Source organism: Cystoisospora suis, assembly GCF_002600585.1.
Source record: "Cystoisospora suis strain Wien I chromosome Unknown contig_1766, whole genome shotgun sequence".
Lineage (NCBI taxonomy): Eukaryota > Apicomplexa > Conoidasida > Eucoccidiorida > Sarcocystidae > Cystoisospora > Cystoisospora suis.
This window is the reverse complement of record NW_027154566.1, coordinates 1-24,778: the sequence shown is the minus strand read 5'-3', so window position 1 is coordinate 24,778 and position 24,778 is coordinate 1. Positions and strand designations below refer to the sequence as shown.

Here is a 24,778-nt window from a genome sequence, read left to right as displayed (position 1 = left end):
CAACACATACGGATACAAACATGCGTATACATCGGTACGTGTTCATACTCACATATCAACGCGTAAACTACACACATACGTGTACACACACATTCACTCAGTGCCCTCAGAAGGTGTGTATCCTGGAGCGCCGCGGCGTAATTGATAAGGAAGGCAGAGAGACGACTGAAGAGATGACGAAGCTGAAGAACTACTCGTCGCTACTGTTGCTAAGTCAGCGCGAACCATCAAGAGGTCGACGGAGAGACGATGAAGAGGACACGGGCCGTTCATCTTCAAACGTCGCCTTCTATACTGATTACCACTGTCACTTGCAACACAGCAGATAAACGAACACGTACTCCCCTGAACAACAGGGCATTCTGGATCTTTTTCAGATCATACTGCTGTCTGCTTCTGTTCGGCAAGGCCCGAGACTAGTAGAGAGTTGTTTCTTCTACATGTGTCTAAGGAAGGAAAAAGAGAAAGAAACGTCTTTGTCCGTCTTTCACACCACCACGCTTCCAACCTCTATCTGACGAGAAGTGACAAGAGGATGATCAAGCAGCCATAGCCTTCTTCTTGCTTTTGCGATGTATCTAGACAAAAAAACTTGACAAATGGATTGTTTGTCATGAATAGAAGGAGACAAGCCAAGCAAGACGACGAAGGAGATGGCTGCACACCACCAAGCTTTCTACTGATGAGCAGTTCCCTAGCTGACAGAAGAATGATCAATTGCCTCGCCCTCTTCTTGCTTTTATCGGAAAAAAACAAAGCAAGGAAAGGAAAAACGACAACAATTCCGTCGTCACGTCTTCTCTCCTCTAACTTCAGTTAGTCACGACCCTCACATACCAAAGGCAAAGAGAGAGCCGGCATGATGATGGATCACAAGCCATCGGATGTACACCGGAGACAGACACAGCAGGGTTTGTCTAGGCGCGGATCCGTTGGCTCATACAACAACGGAAATCAGCGAAGGGGTATTCCATTCATAAGCGAATCACAAGAAAAAAAAAGAAGTCCACTTCACGCTAGTTATAGGTCCACTGGAGATCAACCAAGCAAGCAAACCAGTCAACATACATACACACATGTGCCCAATTTACACCTATATACAGCTCTTTCCCATTCAATCGCCACAGCTAAAGCTAATTTCTTTGGCCGTCCGTCCGCGGCTTTACGTCAGCATTAGCACTGCACTCCTCTTATCTTCACGCATACGACAACTCACCCAAGACAACAACAATCGATATAGAACAAGCGAAACAGAGGCACCTAGACAGATGGTGGAATGCAACACCACAGACACAATCACAAACACATGACACGAGAACAATCTGCGTTCTCAGATTCTCCTCCGTCGCTCTTTCAGTAAGCGAAGAGGTTCTGGAAGGTCACTTGAATCTTCGCTGCGAGTTCACTCCCCCATCCCCCGCCTGCTTCCCCTCCTCGGCCGCATGTCCTCCCGCCGTTCTGCTCAGCTTTAGGCTTTACACGTCGTGTAAATGGCTGGTGACAAGGATACGGATGAAGAACTTGCTGGCAGAGAGGAGGAAATGAAGGAATAGATGTCGAGGGAAAAGTCGAGGCACGTGGAGTAAGAGGAGGCGTAGTAAAGGGAGGACTAAGGCCAGGTGTGAAGGCGGGTGTTGAAGGAAGAGTGGAGAGGGGGGATTGAGTAGAGGGAGTTTTTACATGATGGTGAGGAGGAGGTGGTAATGCAAAATTGAATGGATCAAGAAGTGCCACTTGAACTGATACGTTATCATGGCTCCGTCTATATTGGATTGCTTCGTCGACTAGGAGCCGTGCTGTTAAGCTTCCGGCTTCTCCGGGGGTCATGTCAGGATGGGCTTCACTCAGGCTGTTGATGAACTCTGTGCATAGCTGGCCGACACAGCTATCACTACACACATCGAATAATCCATCACATCCCAAGACAAGCGCGACTGGCACTCTCTGTGTTGTTACCGCCCCTCTTCTTTCCCCCCTCTCCCCTAAATTGTCTTCAGAATTCCTGCTGAGATACTCCGATAAATTCACAGAACACACATGGGGTATATGGCTAACCACATACTCACGTTGGCTCTGTTTCCAGGACTCTGCCGGGCACAATCTTGGCATACCACTCGCATCGCGACTCTTCTGTCTCCCTGCTGCAACTGCTGCTAACTCGTCTCCGGCAACCTTCAGTCTCCAATCCCCCAGTGCCCTCCCTATAGCTAAACATCCATTCACCCTCTCGTCAAACACGAATCCACCCAAGCGTTCTATGCGAGACACCTCTCGGATGTCTGAAGCCTTATGGTCAGTAAGGCTTGTCAACCTCAAAGCATGCGCATCATCAAACACCAACACCGCACGTGTATCACCCACATGGGCAACGGTCAGATTTGTATGGACCAAGCTACTCTGTCGCTTCCCGCCGATAATGTTATTCTTCATCTTCTTCTGGCCACCCCCATCAACCCCACATGGGCCGCTGAAAAAGACTCCCCAATCTTCTTCTTTCAAGTCACCTGGTGGCATATTCAGCAGGCGTTCAATATCAATCGTAGGGTTCATCACACAAAAACATGCAGTTGCTCCACTGTTTGTTATTCCCTCCTCTTGCAAAATTTCGTAATCGGTTTGGACGAAGGCCTCTCTTGCTGCGGCTTCTATGTCGATTTTGGGGCATATACTTAGGTAATGAGGCGCCTCTCCCCTAAAAGACATTGATCCTTTCGCCATACTAGTAGTACACCCCTCTTCGCCTTCATTCCCTGAGAGAAAGCTAGGTAGATTGTGATTGATTATGCATTCAAGAATTTTCTGTAAACGTAGAGTACTTTCATAATCACTGAGTACGTGGGACGGGATACAGGTGAAACTTCCATATGATGTATCCACAGACCTAAGGAAGTCGTCTAGGACTCGGAATCGAGCCATCGCACGAATCCGATACTCTTCCCACCGTCGAATAGACTTCTTCTGTAGGCAGGACAAAAAGTTCTCACTCAATCGACGCTTGACAGCGTCAGCTGTCTGTTTTCCCCCGTGCCCGTCGTACACACCAAGAATCCAACAATCTTTCAGACCCCTCACACGCTGAATTACTAGCATTTCATCTTCCATCTCGGGTCTTCTCCCTTGGTCGTCTGCCCAGCCCACTCCGTAGATGTAGGGAAGAGGCGTAGAGGAAGGAAGTCTTTCATACGCATCTCCTTCTCTGTTCATGAAATCCAATGCAACACTCACCATCCCGATGCTCTGAAGGAGCCCCGTGGCAAACTTGACAAACCCTCCCTTCATGTTGTTGACTGGGATCAAGGTCCTTGCCGTTGAAAGTTCAAGAAGAGGAAAAAGAAAAGGAGAAGATGAAAGTTCTCCCGGTGTTGAGGACAACTCAGAGAGGAGGCTGAGAGATCGCTGAAGGGATCAGAGGCTGGCTGTAAGAAGATAGATTAATCTCTAGATGAGGTTGCCCGGGGACGCCGGGTGAGAGGTTCCTACGGGAACGACGGAAAGTCATACGTGAGTTTTGTTATGAGCAAAAGAGAAGACCAGAAAAGGAAAGCTCCAGCTTCTCTACACGGCAAGAGAAGAAGAGGCGGAATGTGGGAATCACGAAAGAAAGACATTTGAAAAGGAAAAAGGGATGAAACTCTGGCCTTGTTGAGCCAGCGAGTCAGGTTGGTTTGGCTGAGCTCAGGCTCAAGAGCAGTCTTTGATGCACGTTGTTACCAAGCAAAAGAAAGAAGAAAGCGTATGAAAGGACGCCTTCGTAAAAGAACAAAAGAATACGCGGTAAGTGACTGGAATATCAAGGTGTTCTGTCAGATCGAGTCTGGTACGGCACTCCAATCGAGGGTCGTCCCGCACACGGACTAGCTAGCGCCATTCAATCGCTATCGATGTATCTGTATGTTCGCATGCGGGAAACCTGGGAGACAGATATGTCAGGCCCTGACCCTTCCGGGGCTGGACATGGAGGGTGAACCCGTTTGAGAATCCCTTGCGGAAAAGGAGAGTCATATCTCCGTTTGCTGGAGCCGCCAGACCCAAAGGAGACAGCAACCATCTACACATTCATAATCATATCTCAGTCGCTGTCGCCACACCCATACGTATTGCTATACGAAATACGAGCTGCGGGAATTCACACTGAAGGCACTTAGAGGAAAACTACCGTCTTCTCTAAGAGGGGATTCGAGGTGCAACTACGGACCATTGGGAATCACTGAAATCCCCAATCGTGCTTCAGTGACGTAGACCTTCCTGTTCCAACGAAGAACCAGAGAAGAAACAGCTGCTGCTGCTGCTTTTGTTGCTCTCCCATCTTATGGACGGAAGAAAACTCAAAAAAAGAAAGTAAGGCGGACCGGCCCACGGGAGGAAACTGTCGTTTGTGTCGCATGAAAACTATCACCGGCTTTTTTCAAGCACACGTCTGAAATCCCGCGAGAAAAAAAAACGTCTACCTCTTTATCGTCAATGAACTACGTGACGGGCTTTTCCCGAGGATCTGGCTCATTACGGCTGTGACACACTTCACCCTTGAACACCTCGATATCAGTGGGAGGAAGGTGAGCCATTTCACAACGTGTCACCGGTCACAGTCAGCCTTTGGTGGCGAGAAACTGCATCACGAAAACTGAAACGAGATCGTTCTCTCCTATGCGAATATGGCCAGTTCTCTTCTCCGAAATGATCTAGCCTTATCCCTTTTCTTGCAGAACGAACTGAAAGAGGTAGGGAGAAAGACAGGCGTGTAAGGAGACTTTATCCGTCTCTTGTTGATATTAGCGGATCCTTCTGTGACGGAGAGTTTGCGGCTTTTTCTTCTTTTTTCCTTTTTCCGATTGTCTGCTTTCTCTTGATAACGGTAGTCTTCTTCTCCGTTACTTCCTCTTTCTATCTTCATGCCATTGCGGGGGGGTCACGCCAACAAGGGTGTAACGCCTTTCCTTCCCTCTTCTTGCTTCACTTCTTCGTCTCGTTTTTCCTTACGCCTTTTTTTGCCCCAGAGCCTCTCAGTGTCTGCTTCTCTCTTCCGTTCTCGACATTCCCTCCTCTTAAAAGTCTTCTTCCTTCCTGTCCCTCCCTCCTTTTTTCTTTTCCTCGCTTCCTGTCCTTCATTCCGCCCTTCCCTTCCTTCATTCCTTTCTTCTCTCATTTTTCCCTTCCTCTCTGTTTCATTCCTTCTTTGTTCTTCTCGTGCTCTTGGGCTGTATCGGCTCATTGACGGACTGAGCATCAGTTTCGTTTCCGGTGTTCTCTCAAGGAGCATAGAAACAACTAGTAGAAAACTTTTCCTTGTTGTATCCATTCAAACGACGAGACAGAGAAGCGCAACCGTGGGGACACAGGTCCAGTTTTTTGACGCTACTCCTGAATCTGGCCTAGCTATGCCGAGAGCAACTTCGAAGCTCCACTGTTGATTTGGAGGGCTGACTAGGTGCGCCGAAATAGACCCACAGTTTGTACTACAGTGTCTTCGGATGAAGAGCGTAGCAAGGCGAGGAAGTCTTCTTTGACCCGCACGCTACCACAGATAAATCAGTGCAGGTCTGTCAGGGTGTCTGTCACCAGCCATCCTGTTACCACGGCTGTCGCCAAGCATTCTGCCGGCTCGTGAGGGGAGCGCTACGTGAGAAGACAAAAAAACGAACTAAAAGGGATAGCTATGCAGGGCGCCGAGGGTAGAAAGATGCCGGAAGGACGAGCGTATCGCCAACCGGAGGCGTACGCGCGCAGTCTTTTTTTGTAAAAAAACTCTTTGACAAAGAACCTGTTTTAGGTGTAATTTAAAACTCGTGTAAAGAGCTCCACATGTAGGAGTCTTTGTAAAAGAGCCTCCTGCCGTCCGGGTATTGAGCACAGGCTCAGTGACACCCCCGGACAGACCCCGTGAGAACGGCGAAGATTTTCGTACCAGTTTTCACGTACCGGGATAACGACTGAACCTTCCTTTCTGGCTTGCATTCATCAGAACACGGATGGGTCTTGTACGCATCGCAGCAACCCGACGATATTCATGAACATACATCAGAAACGAGGTANNTACCTCGTTTCTGATGTATGTTCTCTGACGGTTGATACCGACCCTCCGGTCTACAACACTCCAGCACGCGGCTCCGCACCCCTTGTCTCGGCTCCATACGCTGCCACAGTAGGCTGGAGACCTGTTCCTCCGTCATTCACAAGCCGCCGCGCTATGTCCTCTCGTCCTTCCGACCCGCCTCGCCGCCTGGCCCGACACGTGTTCGCGACTTCTTACCACACTGCTACCGCGTCCGTGTCGAGCGCTGGACTCATAGGACTCCTTGTAGTTGGCTGTTTTGCCGCAGAACCTCTAGATCTGCTTACCTTGCTTATGGCCCCGTCGACTCGCTGCCCGCTGCGGTCTGAGACTCACTATCGTCCCTACCCGGCAACGCCGAGAGCGAAACTGAGCCGATACTGTCACAGCGACGATCCATAGCATACTGACGCACAGCAGCAGCTGAAAGACAAGACCAAACCGCATGTCCACCAATGAACACGGTTGACTCAGGTGTAAAGGCGCTGTCCCACAAGCAGAGAAGAGCCGCACAGTCAACGGGTACGGATGCTGAGCTGAGTCATCGAAGATGATACGGTAGAGCATATAGTTCAGTAACTGCAAAAACAAACACAAGCAGGTGCTGGAAAGCACCCTGTCTCTGTGCGACTCGCCTCTGCTAGCTTGGGCGGCCCGGACCTCGCGCACCACCTGATCCATGCGCTCCTGCTTCGCCTCCACTTGTGCCATCACAGCCGGCAGCATCGTTGTCACCTCTGGCCAATGGTGCCATACGAAAGACCCAAGAAACAGCACTTTCCTCTCGCTCAGCTGTAAATGACGGCCTGTAAAGAAGCAAACGGTAGAAGTCGAACCCCTGGAAGGCGCCCGGCTGCCATGTATCCCCGGTGCTAAAGTGTTGAAAAAAGGTGCGGGGCTACGACATAACCGACTATCGATGCCCGCGGTCGACCAGTATCCGTCAACCTAAGCGAATGAAGTGTCACGCACTCAGTCTCTTTAAATGCCGTCGCCTGTCTTTAAGTGCCTTCTTGGCTTCGTCACCTTCTGCTTGGGCTTTCGAAATGCCTTCCTTCGCTTGGTTCTGCTGCTGTTCCGCCATCTCCTCTTCTTGTACCTCGACCACCATCTCAAGCAAGTCATGTAACATCGACAGAATTTCGTCGATAGCACGCATCACGTGCTCCCGACAACTGAGTAGCTGACGAAGATCTCCAAGACACAACGCGTTGAAGTACATGTCGGTACACCGTACTGGTTCCTTTCAACCGAGCACACACAGCAGAAGAGTTGACCCACACAACTGAGGCGACCAACAATGCGCAGTAGCTAGTCTCTGCGCACCGACACACGGCTGTCATCCTGTTCTCGACCATCCTAAGGAACCACGCTGAAAATCGAGTAGAGAACCAAACTGAAATGAACGTCAAGTCCCCACGCAGAAGAGCTTCCCCCAGGAAAAAGAGCTGCTGAACCCCTTAAGCGTGAGAGGTGTGTGAGTGAAGGCTGCTGCCTGTTTGCGATGCGCCAACTGCTAGGTTTCTGTACATCCTGCGAGTGATCCATCGTAGTTTACATTGAACCTCGGATCAAGTAAGCCAGGGACACCCCCATAGACAAGTAACCGCCTGTATACCGAAACATCCAGGTGGACGTAACGAACCGTCTATGGTACTGATGAAGAAACCGTTGTTGCTGAGCGCACGGCTGCTAAGTGAGGCGCGCCACCCAGCCAAACGTGTGTCTCGGAAAAAAGTTGCCGAAAACATATTATAGCACGGAATGCAACACAGGACACAACCAGCAGAAACGTTGTCATCGGATGTATTCACAAGTGGAAACCTCACTGGATCTACGTCGACAATCGATGTGAGTGTACCTTCCCTGACGCAGATTGCTAACAACCGCACACTCAAACGGGGGTGCAGGGCGGTAGCTTTGTAAGGCCAAGCCGACGCCTGGGGTTCAGGCTAAAAGGCAAGACGACGTACCGCGGCGGTGGCAGCTACGGCCTGATCCAGACTTTCCAACGGGGAGCGAGGGGGCTCTGCTGCGCTCAGGGCCTGCACGGAGAGGTGCCGGCACATGCCTGAAGCGAGAATGAAACCTGCGGAGCAACCCCGCTTCTCATACCCGAGACTACTGGAAGACCGCATACCAGAGGACGCTCTAACTGACTGACTTCCATAGCTGGGTCTTCGTCCTGCGGGAGTTGTGTACTCGTCGCACGCCAGCGCACACCACGCGCGCAGTAGCCTCTTGGTGTGGTGCACAGAGAGATCACATCGAATCACCTGCGTTTGAGCCCACACTGCCCAACAAAACCTACAGCACGCAAGGGCATGCTCGCGGGCTGAAATTCCACGAGCTTTCGACCAAGAATTCTCCACCAACAAGCTCCTGACTTACGCGCCTTTCTTCAGACGGTACGCGTCCGTGCTGAAGAACGGACGGCACTGGAGCACACAAGGATACAGACGCTCGCCCCTCCTGATGCCGCAGAGCTTGGGCTGCGTCTGATTTGGTTCCTTCTTCGTGCAGAGGAGATGGGCATCGAAAGAAAAGATGGACCAGGTTCCCGATCCAGTGAGAAATGATACATGTAAAATGCACTAACGCAGGCGGGACTAAGGAGAGACTGGGAACACTGTGGGAGTCGACAGACGCATTCCGAACGAGCCTACCGTCTCCCAAGTGCATGGGGGACACACTGGGGGGTGAGTAATACCACGACACGCGCACGATGGGAAGGCCTTCAACCTTGCGGCCAGCAATGAAGCGTCCACCGCTAGAAGGTGCGCACTGCTTCGAACCTGAGCAATAACGAGAATGTGCTGGCAAGCATTCTGCAGCTCGACCGCGTTGATATCTCCGTTGAACGACCGCATGCAGTGGCCGTACGCATACCTGAGTATAAACCAGCCCGGTCAGCAGACAAGAAAACGGACAGAGAACACCGGTCGTGAAGGGTCGGGAGGCAGCAGAGCCAGAGAGGCCCCCGGAGCCATCTCCGAGTGCAACAGCGGGCCTCAGGAATTCAGTCCCCGGGAACAAGGTACGGGGTTTCGAGCTGGTCCGTGACTTAAACACTGAAGGCAGCCGTCGGTGTACACCTGGTCAACTGCTGCTTGAGAGGACGGCAAACCGCGTCTAGTATATTGAAGGTGCGGAGGTATGCGTTTCCATGAGTCACGAGGAGAAGAAGTACAGCACTCTCCACGAGCACGTGTACGTACAGCAGCTGAAGAAGAGTGTTCACCACAATAGGGTTGACTTTCTTGCCCGCGCAGCAGCAGCAGTGAGGGGGAGGTGCCTCTGGACGTTGAGTCTCTATCTGCGACAGAAAAAAAGACAATGTACACACTTACGTCGGAGCAGTGCAGCAGATTATACGAGGATGTGAATGCAACCCAAGGGATGTCCCCATATCGTAAGAAAAAATAAAGATCCCAGAACCGCGACAGAGAAGATTGCCAAGCGCCAGTCACACGGCTCTGCGTGACACCTCCCGCACGAAACAGTGACACCTACAGCAGCAAGCCCGCTTCGCCACTTAGGTAATCACAACCCCCCCATACACACGGCGTACGCAGGAAGGTTCAGCCTTTCGAGCAAGCAGCGATAGACACTCGGCGGGTTCGCCCGGAAGATTCTCTGCGTGCCCAGCAATGCCCCGTCTCCGTACAGCTTCTGATTTCTCCGGCTGTGCCAGGGTTCGCCTAAGCATTCAATGCAGGCAAGTTCGCCTCTCTCGTTACCTCCATCTCGGTCTCACCTTCTGCCACCAGGGGTCCCACTTCTCAATATACTGAGCGAGAACTCCGCGTTTTACAGCGCTGTAGAATGCCCTTCGCTCTTCTTCTGTCAGTGCGCTTTCTTCTAGTAGGCCTCGTTCGGCTAGCTCAGCCAGATGCGCGTGCCGCTCGTCATCCATTCCGAAAAGGTAAGAATCTCCCTGGTCGTCTTCGTCCGCCCGTTTGTCAGATGAGGCTCGACCCCGCCCTGGCCAGCCGGCACAAATGTACGCAGAAGAAAAACCAGACCCCCAGAACAAGCATTCGCCCCATGGTCAGTTGCTGCAAGTCACTCGAGAAAAGATACATCCCGAACCAGAATGCCAGAGTCGTAGCCGTGCTCCACGCCAGGACAACCCTCACACTCAACACGATACATCAATAGCACAAAAGGCCTCACGTGAAAATACGCCGTACGGCATGCCAAACTCTTCCTTCCCTGCGCGGCATACAGCGCGGTCAGGAAAGGTACAGAGAAACCTGAACTGTCTCTGCGGGACAACCCCAGAAAATAACGCCGCCCGTGGGCTAGTTCTTTTGAGCACCGAAAAAAAGCGCTGGAATGGCAGAGAGTGGCCATTGCGTTTGCCTTTTGAAGACCATGGAAATGGCGAGAGTGAGACGTGTCCCCCGTTCAGACAAAGCTTGTACGAAGCAGGAATTTCGAGTGATCTCCAACGAGAGGCATAATTCTGTCTTTCCAGAGAAGACTGGTCTAACCAGATAAGAGAACGCCTTCTGGTTCTGCGATCGCGTCTAGTCGGCTGTCGGAAGCGTTGAAACCTACACCGTGCGACGACCAAGACCCAAAGTGTTGCACACATCGCTCCCTCCCGCCTCTCTCGTGCTTGCCTCGCGTACTCAGTGGTCCGGCAGAGACGACGCCGCTCTCTCCTCTCTCATCTCCCTCGTCTTCTTCATCAGCCTGCTCTCGAGCTCGCATTTGAGCGAGCTGTTTTTCGAACCGATGCTTGTCAGCTGCTGTCACCCTCGCCGATCTGACTGCCTCGGTGACCTGGTCCTCCTCAAACTGAGCAACGCACTTGCCTCCATTGTGTTGCTGTGCCAAAAACAAGACCAGCACTTTACAAGCCGGCTTGGAGCAGGAAGGCCCGCGGGAAGCACAACCAAGACTAGGGTGGCCCAGGTGAAGCTGTGTTCAAGCGCGAAAGTTCATAAAGTAAGCTGCCGGGACCATGCAAGTTCGACAAGCAAACCTTCTGTGTAACATCCCCTATCGCTGCAGTAGAGGCCGCAACCATTTGTTCAAGGAAAACAAGAGGAAACCTGTCCGTGCGTCATGCGTGTGACGGAGTTTAGGTGACTCCAGTCTTGTCTTTTCTCCGCGTTGTTGTACAGAGTCTCCGTCGAGTTTGCTTACAGTAAAGTGTTGATGTGTGCGGACGAGAACTCAACTGTTCTGTGTCGGAACGGAGGTAGCTGAAACCGACACCACGAACAACAAGGTTAGAAGCGGAGTCAACTAAGAAGATGAGCAGTACGCGAGCCTAGCCTGGTGACTCTTCAACCCGACATACATGTGGCCAGTTGTTCCCGTCCGAAAAATACGTTCTCGAACTGCGCTGCTCACACTCAAAAACACTAAGTGGTGATGCCCTCTGACTGCATGCCTCTTCACTGTCGATCCCAAAATTCCTTTTTACATCGGGCCTCCGTGGTTCACTTCGCAATTCACAAGAAAGGTGTTGAACTGCAGTCAGCTTGGCTCTTCCAGAACACGCTCCTTCTTCGCCTCAACGCGCTTCTGTCCGAAGCAGAGTAGAGAACTTCAACTCATAACTTTCCCCGAGACGTCAGTCCACATCCGTCAGGGAATGGGCAGCAGCCATGAGACCCACTACCAACAAAAGTGGAGACAAGTCACTTACGCGATAGCAAGTGGCGCTGCAGTAAAGAGCCTCGCATCTTGGGCAGGTGTACTTGAAGGGCTGGCGATGGCACCTGCCGAACAAACAACCACAAGAAGGCTAACCGGATGGACCGCAGAAGTAACTGTGAGCGTCCGCAAAGTGGAGCACGCAAGAAAGCCGGGACGCGCAGCATATTCGGTCTGTGCTGCCGAAGCAGGCACCAGGAGAGTCACCGTCGGTCAGTTGCCTGTGTAGAGATCCACTCCTAGTGAATTATCGTACTCGTGGCAGCAGGGTTATCTGCACTAGTGATGCCATCACGACACATAAGCCCACAAGTTTTGCTCCCTTGTATTCGATGTAAACGCACTCCCGTCGAAGTGACACAGCATTAGGATTTGCAAGAGCGTAAGGTGGACAGGGTACCAGCTTGTCAGGTCGACCAGTCAAGGTCACTACAGAGACCAAAAGAACAAGTGCGCACGTACACCTGGCAAGTGACGGTAGCTTGAGCACTCTTTCCGCGCTCTCCGACGTCGATTGTCAGGTCTTCAAGCATGTTAAACCACAGCGGAAAGACTCAGGTACTCGCGTCTTGACACGATGTCGGAAAAGAGCAAGAGGCACGCCGGTGGCGCAAGGGGAGCCCCCCGCGGGGAGGTTGGGTATTGAAGGAGAGAGCTTGGTCACTAGAAAATTCAGGAAGCACGACGATGCTGGCGTCCCGACGAAGGCAAAACAAACGCCTCGACAGCAAGCGCGATAATGAAGGAGCAGCGAACCGGCTCGACCACGTGTACAGAGTTGCTAACGCTGTTGTTGCCGGAGTCGCGGGTCACTCCCCGAGGGAGCAGCACACATGAAACATAATCGAAGTGAACACGAACTGAAACGGAGCTGCATGCGACGCGCGTGGCTCGGCTCTCAAGGGTATGAGGTCAGCTGCGACGCACACTCGTTCCTCTACCACAATAGCAGTCAATTTGCAATGCGGATTGTACCGGTCAGTGGGACGTCCCCGGAGAAGACCTGAGACGTCTCGCGCATGATTCAGAGTCATCCAGTCAGCATCGCTATCATTTCTAGCGGCCCTCGCGGACGCGCATGCGAGATACTGTTCGCGGTTCCGGAGCATGGTCAGCCGTTTGCCCTAAGCTCTATTTTTGGCGTCCAGACCTAGGCGCGAGGTCTGAAGGAATCTTCGGAACGTCAGAGGGTTTTCGCCTTTTGCAAACAGGACAAGTGTACGATGCGGCCGAAAACTTTACCGAGGAGGATCCCGCCGAAAGCGCACACACTCCCGCCTGCCTTCTCGAGACATACAGCGGCGTGCCTTTGCTTTGCGATAGAGCCGGGTGCGGGCCCCCGGAAAACGTCCCCGGGGAGGCTTCTGCGGTCTGAATCTGTCGTGACGGGTGCCCCTGCGTGCTAAACAATCGAGACGCGCTGTAGTTTTACATGACTTCTCCAGAGAGGGTGAAACTGGCGGCGGGGCTCGCGCAGTTTGTCGGTTCCCTAAACGGCTGGAGACACTGCTCTGATTCCCGCCCGAAACTGCAACAATCGGAGTCAGCTGGAATGTGAGCGAGCAAGATTGAGCTCTTAGTGATGCTGGCCACATGGTGTTCTGTGGACGTCAGCATCCGAAAACGACAGCTGCACGTGAAAAAAGCTACGAGGGATGGTCACTCAAGCGGCATCCTTGCCCGATATCAGTTGGATCTATGGCGCCCAGGTACCTTCGCTACACCGCCCAGAGCGCGGTCCGCTTGTTACTATGTGACACCGTTTTAAGAGAAACTGTGCCGCGGTGAAGGGCAGTGGGTTTCAAGTACGTGGTCTCTGGCGGCACACAGCAGAGTCGCCGCCTCTGTGGCCGGCCAACTTGACCGGCCACAGACGCAGCCTCAGGGGCTCAACACCTAAAAGTCACCACGGGGGAGATGGATAGGTCCGCGTGACATCACTAGTCTCGCGGCACTCCCCTTGGTGCGAACGAGCAATCCCGGAGACCGCTCCATCATGTGAAGCGCGTGACCGCGGAGCCAGGGGTCAGTGGCTTTGTTAGCCCGGGCTGGTTACAAACCCCGAACAACAGCGTAGCGTGCGTACTCAACCGCGCCACATCTAAAGCAGAACGTTCGCCGCGAAAAATACCAAGTCCCGCAACAGACGAGGCGTCAATCCCGTCAGCCACGAGAACCGAAAACACTGGCTACATGTTACGTACGGGACTACCCATCGTGTGACTGTCCGTGAAGAAAGTCCTCGATCTGCCACTGAGCAATACTGCGTTCGGTCCTGGTTGCAAGCGCGCGCGCTCTAAGAAATGGCGTCGACCATCCATGCGAGACGAAGGTGACACCGGTTCCGCGCTAGCGGCGAAGATCTTCCCTATGAGGCACGCACAACGCCCCTGAAAGCGATAGCTGCGGTACCTTGTACTGATCCATTGCCAGAAGAGACCATAATGTCAGCTATGTTTGTTTGACTATTGTCAGCTGCGCACTACGGCGTGCACGCGTCAGGGGGCTGAACGCGTGCCGAACTGAAGGCTGCTTCCGCATGCACCGCACGCATGCTAGCCGGGCTCAGATCACCACGAAAGAGGCATCTTCCTTAGCGCGTATATTGATTCAGCTTTTACGAGTTACTCTGTACAGCTAAGAACTGGCGGTGTTGTCAGGAAGTCCAGACAGATACGGCCGACTCAGGTTTGCGACCACGAGCTTCGGCATCGGGTTGTGATGAGAGCAACCTCCAGCACCTCACACCACCAGCCGTGTTCGCACGCGAGTAGACAGCGAGACGGTATGGGAACTGTCAGAGAACTGATGAGTCTAGGCATCCTAAAAGAGGAAAGCTCCCATCTTGTAGAATTTCGAATATGCCTGGACCGCGCGCGTGTCCGACACCACGAAGCAGACGTAGGTCATGCGCAAAAGTGCGTGTTCTCCAGGAAGACGAGAAGGCACGGAGACTGGACGGCAGGGGAAAAATCAGCTTTTTCGTTGCAGTTCCACGTGCTGCTTGTTCTTTCCTTTTCCACCCCTACCAGTCCCCTGGTGACGCTTTTCCGATTCCTGCTGCTCGGCCTGTTGCTGTAACTGAGTGTACAGCGCCACCAGCCTGGCTGGGTCATGAGGGGTCCACTCCACCGGATGTCTGTGGTACGCAGGCCACGACGGAATACAGAGAACCGCAGCTATCCCCATCGAAATCAGGATGGAGTAGACCGTGACGGCAAAATCGCCGTAGAGGAACCCCGCAACGAAACCGCCGAAAGACCCTGTCCAGGCTAAGTAAACGAGCATAGAGTACACCCGATCTTGGCCCTTGAAATCGACCACGCCCGAGCGTAACGACGAAAAGGCGGAACGGAAAGAGGAACAAAAGCTATCGAGCACCATTATGGCGAGCACCAAACTGCAAAACTCGTCTGGAAAAATCTGCCACCTGGGCACCGTTGCAGCGAGGTCGAGACGTGCATAAGAAAACCGCGGCAGGTGCTGCTACTGTGGCACTGCCAGAAGAGGCAAAGGGAGCAAGTTCCGCTGTTCACGGGCAACTATTGGAAACGGCTGCAGTTCATCCGCTCCAGACAGACATCTGCATCACGAAGAAAAAGCACAGCGCACACGGCATCAGTGAATCCTGAGAACTGGCCGCACAATGCTACCCATTACTGCCTGCGTACGGACTAAAACCAAACGGCGCAGCGGCACAAAAGACGAAACCCAGCCACTCTCTTCGAAGCAGCGGCAACATGCAACGGCTGGTCCAGGAGTTACACAAGAGCCAGAGTACCATGTCACGGCCACGCCAGAGAGAGACGCAAATCGTGAACAAAAAAAAGGAGACCGTAGGGAACGAAAGTCGTGCTGCGCAAAAGAGGCCGGGACATGACGATTCCACAGACAAGCCGTCACCAGAGAAGTACGAGCAAGAAGCGCAGTGACCCGTCAGCAGCCCGGACTGCATGCGGGAGAAGACCAGGGCTGTTGCTTACTTGCCGGACAGGTTCCTGCGACAAAATCTCAAAACTCGTACTGCCAACGTGGAAGCGAACGGAACAACAGATGGCGGGTCATACCACGAAGACCCACGGGTTACAGATGTCCGCGCCGTATCCAGTCCGATATAACTCGCCTGGATGCCTCCTTACGTCCCCCGAGTTCGGCGCCGTTCCCACTCCTCCAGGGTGGGCTGCGGGTCACCTTCGATTATCTGGCGGGCACACCCACAGGTGACACTTTTGGACACCTGGGGGCGCTGCGGGCAGACAGCGATCCGTCGCGCTTATGAAAAGCACTGCTCACCATTTGGCTGGCAGAGCAGGTGCAGGGGAGCGCACGCCAGGATTCGCCCGGCATGTTGAAGTATGCTTTTTCGCGATCTCGGAAAGCGCCCTCCTTGAGTGGACTACTGCGATTGCTATGAGCGGCTCGACCACGGGCACCATCGATGCATATTGCCGGCTCGCGCTCCGAGTATGTCCCTGTCGCGCATTAGGCGTGCAGTTAATGTGTGTTAGTTTTCCTTTTCCGACTGCCACGCGCGACACAGCAGTCAAAAGCAGGGGTCGGCAAGCCGCGTTCGCGCTAAGGTGCGACGGGACTCAGCTGTTACGAGCCGGAGCTATAACTTCTGGGTTCTTCGCCGACGGTTAGCGAGCCAGTCCTCTGCGGCACCGGCGAGGGAAGGCAAGCTCAAAAAGGCGGTGCGAAGGCGGCTTTCTCATGAATCGAAGTCAAACTTTTTGAACGCAGTTTTCAGTCCGGGGGCTTGGGACGAACGAAAGCAGAGCATTGCGGCTTCCTTCGTAGGGTGTAGCTTTTCAGGCTCGTTCCTTGTCTTTGGAAGCGGAGCGCCCATTGGCGTGCAGGAGCTACACGAGGCACGGATTTCTCCTGCTGCAGCTTCCTGCATTCTGGGAGAAAGCAGAGACTGCCGGCCACGACCCGGCATCAAAGGTTGGTCCGCTGGACGTCCTTCCTGGTTCAGCAACCGCAGGGCTGCCCGACGAATCAGGAAACGCTGCTGTCGACGTAAACGTCGAGTTAGTACCGAGCAAAATAATGCAGGCCAGTTTGCGCCAGAGGATCCTGGAAAGCAGTCCGACACGATTGGGCATTTCCCACGGACCAGGATATTCAGACGTTCTGTTCCCGAGGCTTACTGCGAGCACACTCGGCTGCTGAAGTAAGATGCTGCTATGTCCGCGTGTGTGCCTTCACGTCCTCCGCAGCTTACAAACGACCTCCCTACCACGTCTGCACAGCCCAGGTCGTAGTGTTTCTGAATCAACGTCGCTTCACACTGTGTCTGTTTCGGCGTGCAATTGCATGGTTTGACGCTGCCTTTAGATGGACAGCGACTCTTTGCGTACGGTCCAAACCATCAGACACGGTGTCGATGCACGCTTGTGGGCCGCACAGGCGTGGTCGAGAGCAGAGAGTATCCGTTTGGCCTAGCAGATGGCTCCGCAAGCGCTTGTCACGCTTCAGACCAGATTACGCCGGGTGGGACCTCCAGCTGCGGCGATCAGTCATGCCGAGCAAATGGGGCTGGATGCCGCGGCCGAAGCTGTCAGAGGAAGGGCTTGTGATTCACCGTACCATACCCCACGAGTAGTAACTGCCTCTGACATACGAGCGCATACCGAATCTCTCTGCACCTTCCTTGTTAGCTGCTTCCCGCTATAGGAAGAGCTTCTTATCAATTTGTGGATGAATGCGGGTACTGTACCGCCCGCGACACGTTCAAAGGGATGGGCGCGCATACACACGCGTGCATTCGATCGGTACTCTGGCAGAATGAAGACGGCTAAGGAGCGTGCGTCGGTCCTCCTTTCACCCTTCATAAGTCCTGCGTGTATTATGGACTCCTGTGTATAGCTGTCAATGCAATAAGTGTTATCAGTGGTATTGGCAGGTATCTGGCTGCGTGCAGTCTTTCCGAGGAGTCTTGATGTTCGGATCAGGGCAGTGGTCTTTCGGACGTTTTGCGTACTTTGTTCTGCAGCGTCAGGTCTGGAATGGGATGCTTCAGGAGCGTTTTCGACGCTCGACTGCTGGTTGTCTCGCTTCTGACGGTTCAGTCAGTGATTTTGTTGCATTCAAGCCTTGCAACCATGGATCCCTCTCAGGGTTCCCCCGACGCGCCTCTCTCTATCCCTTCAGAGGCAAGCCTGGTTGAGTTTCTGTTTGCTGCTGCGACTGAAGAACTGCTTACAAGGCTTTTCGTGTCATGATCAGCTTCGGTTCTCTCCTTCCAAGGCCTCAAACGGGTTCTTTTTTTGTGTGCCGCGCGCAACGTCGCTTACTCGCTATTGTAGTCTACAACTTACTTGTCATTTCCCTAAGCTGGGGGAGACAGTCCTACCTTCAACTATCTTCACCACGGGGGTCAGGGGTATTCGCAGTCGGGTAGATTGAGCATGGTTCTTTAGCAAGTGAAGGAAGATGCCAAAAGTTTTTCTTTTTCTAGGCCTTTCCTGCGACTCTTCCACACCCGCATTGGTCGCTGTGGGCCCTCAAGTCCCTTTTCTTTCTTTAGGATATTGACCAAGACCGCCGCGTTACTCTTTTGCCTACAGCAAGCTGAAGCTCAGCCTTCGTCTCCTTTAAGTTCAGTAAGGGCCAGCGCCAACCCTAGTAAGCCAGCGGGACCTTCTTCTTCGTCTTCGCCCTCTTTCGGCCCTGCTGTTGGTGGATCAGACCATCAACCCCCTGGCGTTCCAGATCTGACCGATACGCGAGGCCCGCGGCACAACTGGAATCAGGAGCAGGAGGGAGGAGGCATGCACGTGGGCCCGCGTCATCCTTTCTTCACCGGAGGCGATCCGCGGTTGCCCGGCGGATATCCTACACCTCCGTACGCTGATTAGGTCAAGAGACGTTTTTATTCTGAAGAAAAAGGAAAATCGATCCGAACGAAGTTGTCCATCCCTAGCCCGATACCCTATAGAATACTCGGCGAATGGGAGGTCTCTTAGGGCAGCTGAAGGCGTCCTGGTTGGTCAGCACCCATCTCGCCGGAGGAGGGTGTCCCGTATATACCGTTAAGAAAATCTGATGTGATAAATGTGTTTCCAGACTCAATTCTGCTGTACAGTAGTATGGAGCGCCCCAGCCATTGTATTTCTTTCTTTGCAAGTACCACCATGTTCTCTATCAGATCGGCGTTTCACGGGTATGATTCAGTCTGTTTGATATTGCGTGTCCACTGCTTGTGAATCCTATTTAGTGGACAGTGTCTGCCCACGTGCATAGCCGCTTGTGTGTCGATGCGTGCGCAAACTCATTTCGTCTTCTCGGCCGTGAAAGACAGTTGCAGATTCCGTGTAGACAGACGGAGGCGTCCATACCACTTGCGTCTTCTTTCTTTCCATGTTTTCAACTTGTGATGCCTCGTATGAGGAACTAATATGCGTTTTCTTCGCTCTGTGGCGGCCGGCTGATGTGGCCATCTGCTGTGTGAGTTACAACTCTGCTTCAGTCGGGGGTGACACTGCGTGGCTTGTGTTTGTGTACATACAGCCTTCCCCCTGGTTTCGTTCCAGGAGCGAGGTACGACCCCATCGGGCCTTACGGAGCAGAACCCAATCCTGACCACCTGCGGCCCCCGAGGTGGGATAACAGGGGTGACATGGACCCGGCGGGTGACTTGGGGGGAAATCCTGGTTTCGGGGGATTGGGTGGAGGAAGCTCATTTGGAAGAGGCGGCTTTGGCGGCGGTGGAGGCTTCGGCAGCGGTGGGGGCTTCGGCGGCGGTGGGGGCCGGATCATTTGATCCGAGTCGAAGCGGAGCAAGGAGGGACGAAAACCGAAGGCTAAAAGCGCAGGAAATAGAGCCCGAGAGTTTGTCGATGGGTGTCACTCCTGCATTGTCCCGCCGGTACATCTGCACGTTGCGGGAGAACTATGTAGCGCGTTTGGAAAGGCTAAATGGGATTCGAGTGTAGGGGATACATCGGAGCGGATTACACTCCGTTCTTTTCTTGCTGTCCGTCGTGAAAATTGCCGAAGTGTGCTTGATTTCCGTCCTTGGGTGCTAGGTGTAATTTTGGTTTTCCTTTGGGCGCTGGAGACTTGCAGGTTCTGCGTTCTTGTAACTCCCAATCTCGTGTCGATGGGGGAGATTGTACGGCAGGCTGCAGCCAGCAGTCAGTCAATCGCATACGCTGTCCTTTGCCGAACGGGATACTGTCAAAAGCTACGAAATGATCACAGGGCACCAAAACAATTTCCAAGCCCGAGCACGGCCGAGCACTGGACGGCACTTCAGGGGGCACACGTAACCACGGCACCCGTTCGCGAACCGACTGTGTATCGCTGCCAGCTGCGATCCGTCTTTCTGCTGAGCGTATAAAAAGTTGGGCAACCGTACACATTTGTGATGCGGGTGTCGTCGTCACTTGCACTCGTTGTCCATTCTGAATGACAGTCGGGGGCCCGCGAGCTGGGAAGGCATAGGATAGATCCGGGTTCTTCCGGCGTGCGGCGCAGAAACGTAGGTGAGCAGTAGCACCAAACAGCTTTAACGGATTGAGTAACATTCAACACTCTGGCCATTTGTGCGCCGATTAGTTCGACACAGCAGTGGGTGCCCGGTCCAAACCGTTGTTGATGATTCCCGTGAATCTGGGAGACGCGACGATAGCGTCGTGACCTTTCGCATCTATTGGCACCGCGAACCCTCCTTCGGTGTTACTCATGCGCAAGCAGACCGGAAAAACTGTTCAGGAGGCCGTCCAGGTGTAATTCTGAGTTACTTGGCATCAGGCAGCGTTGGAACCTTCTCTTCGTATTGTGCCGAGCCCACGTCTTAATAGGAGAGCCAGCCACCCCGGCGCGACAGCACGGGAACCACCGGCGCTTGTTCTCTTTGAAGCCTGTCCGCGCGATCCTTCTCTCCTTTGTTTGTTGTCTCCGAACGAAGGAAGTCCGTACTTTCTCCACTTTTCCAGTGTCTATAGTTTGGTAACTGGGACACTGGGGCGGTAGGAAAGGTGGGCCTCTAGAGCCATACTGTCGTAGCCGGAGGTCACGCCGTAGGGATTGCTTTCTTTTCCGGGTCCCACCGCCTTGAGTGGATTGCGTGAGCTGAGCTATAGTACGAAGCAATTCCGAGGATGCTCGCCGTTAGCTATTTTCAGCGCGCTGCCGTGATCTGTCGTTTCTGAGGGATCCGTCGCAGAAAACAAGGAGACGGTCTCCATCTCGGGCCAGACTGGAGAGACTGCATCTGTATGCAGGTTATGGTTTTCTTTGAGGCGTACCAGTGTGCGCTTTGATTTCTAGGGGGATTTTTCCCATCACAATGTCGTCTCACGTTGCCCTGATTTGCTCAGCTTCGTACGCGATCTCGGGCTGCTGCAGACTCCACTGAGCAATGCTTGGTTAGGGGGCCGGCACAAGCTCTCCGGCGCTTACACTATTGCTGACTGTATTTTTTTCTTCTTTTGGGGCACTTACAATCTGCGGCATTGATTGCTCTTGGCTTCATTCTGTGCCCTCTTTCTGTTAGGCATCTACGGCGTTTTTTGCACACGTCGAGCGACTGCAAGACATAGTGCCGGGGGCTTCGCGGTCTCTGGTGGTTTGGTTCCCAGGGGTTCGTCCGTGTTTTTTTTGCAGCTGCTTTTCCCTCTCTCTCGGCCTCCTCTAGTTTACGCCTCTGCCTTCTGTTGTTGAAAGACGACGAGGCACTTCTTTCCCTCATGCCCTAGGGAGTGTTCGCACTTCCGGTCAGTCTTCCTTTTGAGTACGTTTGAGTAGCCTACAAACGCTTCACGGTTCTCTTGTCTGCCTCCCGATATCCGAGTTCCCTCTGGTACGTTGTCCCGTCTTCTTCGGAGCAGGCGGATGTTCCGCCAGCCGCAGTTTCTACTTTCGTGTCCGCGTCTCAGCACGCGCCTCCTCTCCCAATGGCGCAAGCCGCTGATGGTGGTGCTTGTCATCTTCCGCCCTCTGGCAGGGCTGGCGGCCCTTTAATGCATCCTTCATGCCCGGGGGATTTCAGCCCCTCAGCCTCAAATCAGTTTGCTTCGGTAACCTCCGTTCTGGGTAAGGACCGGTGTCAATCATCTAACTTTCCTCACTCTCCGCGCCTGTTTCCGGCCTCTTCTGCCGGCATGAATCAATTTCAGGGTCCCCCTCCAGGTCTTGGCGGAGGGGGAGGCCGGGGTGGCAGACCAGGTAGTGGAGGCTTTTTCAACGGCCCGGCACGCATAGCTGACTTCGGCAGTAACAGCGGTAATAACAACACACCTCGGCACAGCAACTCCCTCTCTCACAACGGTCCACCCCCCGGTCTCGGCAACATGGCGTCCGGAGTCTCACTGCCTGGTCCAGGACTCGATTTTCTCGTCGCTCTCGCGGGCGGGGGTGGCGCAAGGCCGCCAAAAGCTGCTGGCCAAGGAGGCATGACGGGGATGCCCGCTCCTGCGGTGCTGCCTCCGCCATTTCCGGGCATGTTCCCGCCGGCGTTCCCCCCCTTACCATTTCCTATGCCGCCGAACTTTGCCGCGGTTGCCGCAGCTACCGCAATGATGAGATGCGGGACCCCTGCAGCAACAACAGGAGCAGACGTTCCTGTCGGGGGTCAGCAGAGAGTTCAACCAACTGGTAATATTTCTCCGGGTGCTTTCCCAGCAGCAGCGCTTCAGGCGGGAGGTCAGCCGGGGAAAGGGAGTCAGCAAGGCGGGGCAAGTCGGACACAACCACAGACGCTGAAAGATATTTTGCAAGCTAACGGCGAGAAGGAGAAGTTGAAAAGGCTGGTCAAGGAGGAGCTCCGGAAGGAGGGGTACAACTTTGTGCTGCTTAACCTCGCAACGGAGAAAATCAAGCAAAAGGGCGGTCCTGAGGGCCTTGACGAGGAGACGATGCTACAGCTCATGCGGAATGAGGGAAGAGAGAAACTACCGGTGTCTGTGAAAAAGTTGCTTGTTACTTTGATTGAGGGCCTAGCGGGCAAGGACAAGAAGAAGGAGAAGGATGAAGAAAGGGAGAAGGAGGCGGCTGCTGCGGCAGCGGAAGAGGAAGAAGCGAAGGCGGATAGGCGTCAGCACTTAAGTGAGAAGAAAGTGGCTTCCGGGGTGGGGGGACAAGAGACAGGGGAGGCACTGACGACGCAGAATTCTCGTAGTGAGTCGAGTGCTCGTTCACGAAGGAGCACAAGCACGACGAGAGAGAGGGCGCATCTCGGTGGACGGCATTTGAGGGGGAGAAGTGTTAGCAGGAGTACGAGTCGGAGTCGTACCACTAGTCGGGACCATGTACGGTCGATATCTCATTCCCACTCTCCTGTTGGTACTCTCGGGCGCCCACTGCCGGAGACCGGGAGGAACAGAGGCAGAAGCAGAAATAGAAGCCGCTGCCGAAGCGACAGTAGGAGTAGGGAAAGAAGCGACAGCCAATCCAGCAGGAGCTACAGCGGGAGTTCAAGAGGTGATAGTAGGAGTACGAGTCATTCTCGCTCTTCTTCTCGGCGGTCTCGGAGGCACGCGGAGCCTAAGCGAAGCGAGGAAGAAAGAGAAGACGAGAGGAATAAGAGACAGGGAAAGGGCCCGAAGTCGGGGGAAGAACACAGGCGAAGGCGGGGAGGGGAACCGGAGGCCCCCACAAAGGAGGCGGAGAAGAAGAGAAAGCGAACGGATGGGGACAACGATAAGTCCGAGAAGAAGGCGAAGAGCAGGGAAAGTGAGAAGAAGTGTAGCACGAAAGGCGAAGTCAGGAAACATCCGAGTAAACATGAGGAAAAGGGCGGGAAGAAAGAGAAAGAGGAGATGAGAAGCAGTGAGACGAAGGACAAGCAGAAGAAGCAAAAAGGCAGCGGAGAAAAAACGAAGGAGAACCCGAAAGTTGACGGGAACAGCTCGCGCTCTAGGGACAAGGATAAAGATAAGAAAAAAGTTTCTCGGCCCGACAGTGTAAAACCAGCTTCGCGGGAGAAATCTCGAAGAGATAGCACAAAAAGTGGCCAATCCGGCGTCAAGCGGAAATAAAAAGTGCGCGGTGTGATGCGATTTTCGAAGCTCTTTGTCAGAGAGCCCGGGAACGATGATAGATCTGTCAGACGCCAGGACAGCTGCTGCTATACAGAGCAAGAGATGTTTGTATCGTTAGGAAAGAGTGTGAGTTGTCGGTGTGGCGGGCGGCACAAGGTGAAGACAGGTTTGCGGGTGGAGGAAATTGACCTCGTCCGTACGGGAATTTGTCTACTTGAATTGGCTGTGTGTCAACGCCGCGTGTAATCCTCCCGGCTGGTGTGTCGACATAAGGAAATTAGTCGGGACTTCGAAATCGAACTGTGTAACCATGTGACGACCAACTTCGTACACACTTGCTGTCCGAAAGTAGTGGTAACTACGATGGGGGTGTGATGGTTTTTGGTGCGGAGCCGAGCTTCTCGTGGAGTATCGTGCAAAAACAGCAGGAAACACTACTGTGTGTGTATACGGTCAAGATGAAGAGGCGGCCGTCACAACACGCGCCTAAGAAAAAGACAGGTGGGTCGTTCATCATAGGAGACAATGCTGGCATCCGCACATCATCATATAAATTTATGTGTTTCGGCATGTCTTGTTGCTGTTATGATGTGAGCGCGTCCTGGGGTCCGTAGTTTTGCCGGGATGTTGGTTACTTTCTGCAATGTTGTCAGCTGTACGTCGCGGGAGGGAGCTCCAGACTTTGATAAGGTGGCGGCCACGTAGTGGGTTCAACCTCCGCCCCCCTTGTGCTGCAGTTTTCTTAATGTTTGCTCACAGGTGTTGGCAGTGCGAGTTGCGGTGTTTAGACTCTCTGAGATGAGCTGTGCAGAGTGGGCCGGGCGTATTGTCTTTTGTTTGTTCTTCTCCTGAACTGGAAGGTGTCTTTCTACCTCCTCAGTTTGGGTAGCTGCTGTCATGGTTGTTGTCCTGAACGTACGTACCATTGTTGTTTCCTCAGCGTACGTGCTTGTGCAGATATTGTACTTGGAGGCCTCTTGCCAGCGGTATGTCCGTGGAGCGGGAATCGGGTGGTGGCGTGTGTTCAGAGCAGCGTACTACGACAGTGAGTGCGGACGTTCCTAGC

At 53.5% G+C, this 24,778-nt stretch overlaps 6 protein-coding genes across 6 annotated transcripts; 3 read left to right on the top strand and 3 right to left on the bottom strand.

Moving 5' to 3' along the window:
• Positions 1 to 316: 316 nt before the first annotated feature.
• CSUI_003914 (protein phosphatase 2c domain-containing) lies at positions 317 to 3,774 on the bottom strand. The gene has a single exon (XM_068064109.1). It carries the CDS (start codon positions 3,277 to 3,279, stop codon positions 1,354 to 1,356), a length of 1,926 nt encoding a protein of 641 aa, XP_067923916.1. The 5' UTR covers positions 3,280 to 3,774; the 3' UTR covers positions 317 to 1,353.
• An 802-nt stretch (positions 3,775 to 4,576) lies between these two features.
• CSUI_003913 (uncharacterized protein) lies at positions 4,577 to 5,771 on the top strand. The gene has a single exon (XM_068064108.1). The coding sequence runs from the start codon at positions 4,890 to 4,892 to the stop codon at positions 5,406 to 5,408; it is 519 nt and encodes a 172-aa protein (XP_067923915.1). The 5' UTR covers positions 4,577 to 4,889; the 3' UTR covers positions 5,409 to 5,771.
• Positions 5,772 to 5,876: 105 nt separating this feature from the next.
• CSUI_003912 (hit zinc finger protein) lies at positions 5,877 to 13,104 on the bottom strand. Its single transcript, XM_068064107.1, has 10 exons — positions 12,185 to 13,104; positions 11,715 to 11,787; positions 10,687 to 10,885; positions 9,807 to 10,033; positions 9,268 to 9,365; positions 8,845 to 8,938; positions 8,023 to 8,094; positions 7,022 to 7,292; positions 6,685 to 6,855; positions 5,877 to 6,472 (listed from the first exon to the last, which is right to left on the bottom strand). The coding sequence occupies exons 1-10, from the start codon at positions 12,253 to 12,255 to the stop codon at positions 6,342 to 6,344; spliced, it is 1,407 nt and encodes a 468-aa protein (XP_067923914.1). The 5' UTR covers positions 12,256 to 13,104; the 3' UTR covers positions 5,877 to 6,341.
• A 1,277-nt stretch (positions 13,105 to 14,381) lies between these two features.
• Positions 14,382 to 15,927, bottom strand: CSUI_003911 (microsomal signal peptidase domain-containing protein). The gene has a single exon (XM_068064106.1). It carries the CDS (start codon positions 15,104 to 15,106, stop codon positions 14,696 to 14,698), a length of 411 nt encoding a protein of 136 aa, XP_067923913.1. The 5' UTR covers positions 15,107 to 15,927; the 3' UTR covers positions 14,382 to 14,695.
• On the top strand, positions 15,733 to 19,798 carry CSUI_003910 (pi31 proteasome regulator). Its single transcript, XM_068064105.1, has 4 exons — positions 15,733 to 16,898; positions 17,721 to 17,880; positions 18,295 to 18,572; positions 19,238 to 19,798. The coding sequence occupies exons 2-4, from the start codon at positions 17,734 to 17,736 to the stop codon at positions 19,488 to 19,490; spliced, it is 678 nt and encodes a 225-aa protein (XP_067923912.1). The 5' UTR covers positions 15,733 to 16,898; positions 17,721 to 17,733; the 3' UTR covers positions 19,491 to 19,798.
• A 578-nt stretch (positions 19,799 to 20,376) lies between these two features.
• On the top strand, positions 20,377 to 24,777 carry CSUI_003909 (transcription factor e). The gene has a single exon (XM_068064104.1). It carries the CDS (start codon positions 21,628 to 21,630, stop codon positions 23,707 to 23,709), a length of 2,082 nt encoding a protein of 693 aa, XP_067923911.1. The 5' UTR covers positions 20,377 to 21,627; the 3' UTR covers positions 23,710 to 24,777.
• Position 24,778: the final 1 nt, after the last annotated feature.

Coding starts and splice junctions, on each gene's coding strand:
- CSUI_003914 (XM_068064109.1), bottom strand. CDS start 3,279: ATGAAGGGAGGGTTTGTCAAGTTTGCCACGGGGCTCCTTCAGAGCATC.
- CSUI_003913 (XM_068064108.1), top strand. CDS start 4,890: ATGCCATTGCGGGGGGGTCACGCCAACAAGGGTGTAACGCCTTTCCTT.
- CSUI_003912 (XM_068064107.1), bottom strand. CDS start 12,255: ATGCTTGAAGACCTGACAATCGACGTCGGAGAGCGCGGAAAGAGTGCT. Junction 10,034..10,686: donor CGTCTCTGCCGGACCACTGA/GTACGCGAGGCA, acceptor CCGGCTGGCCAG/GGCGGGGTCGAGCCTCATCT. Junction 6,856..7,021: donor ACGGCATTTAAAGAGACTGA/GTGCGTGACACT, acceptor GCTTCTTTACAG/GCCGTCATTTACAGCTGAGC.
- CSUI_003911 (XM_068064106.1), bottom strand. CDS start 15,106: ATGGTGCTCGATAGCTTTTGTTCCTCTTTCCGTTCCGCCTTTTCGTCG.
- CSUI_003910 (XM_068064105.1), top strand. CDS start 17,734: ATGGGATGCTTCAGGAGCGTTTTCGACGCTCGACTGCTGGTTGTCTCG. Junction 17,881..18,294: donor CTCTCTCTATCCCTTCAGAG/GCAAGCCTGGTT, acceptor TTTTGCCTACAG/CAAGCTGAAGCTCAGCCTTC. Junction 18,573..19,237: donor GGCGGATATCCTACACCTCC/GTACGCTGATTA, acceptor GTGTACATACAG/CCTTCCCCCTGGTTTCGTTC.
- CSUI_003909 (XM_068064104.1), top strand. CDS start 21,628: ATGGCGCAAGCCGCTGATGGTGGTGCTTGTCATCTTCCGCCCTCTGGC.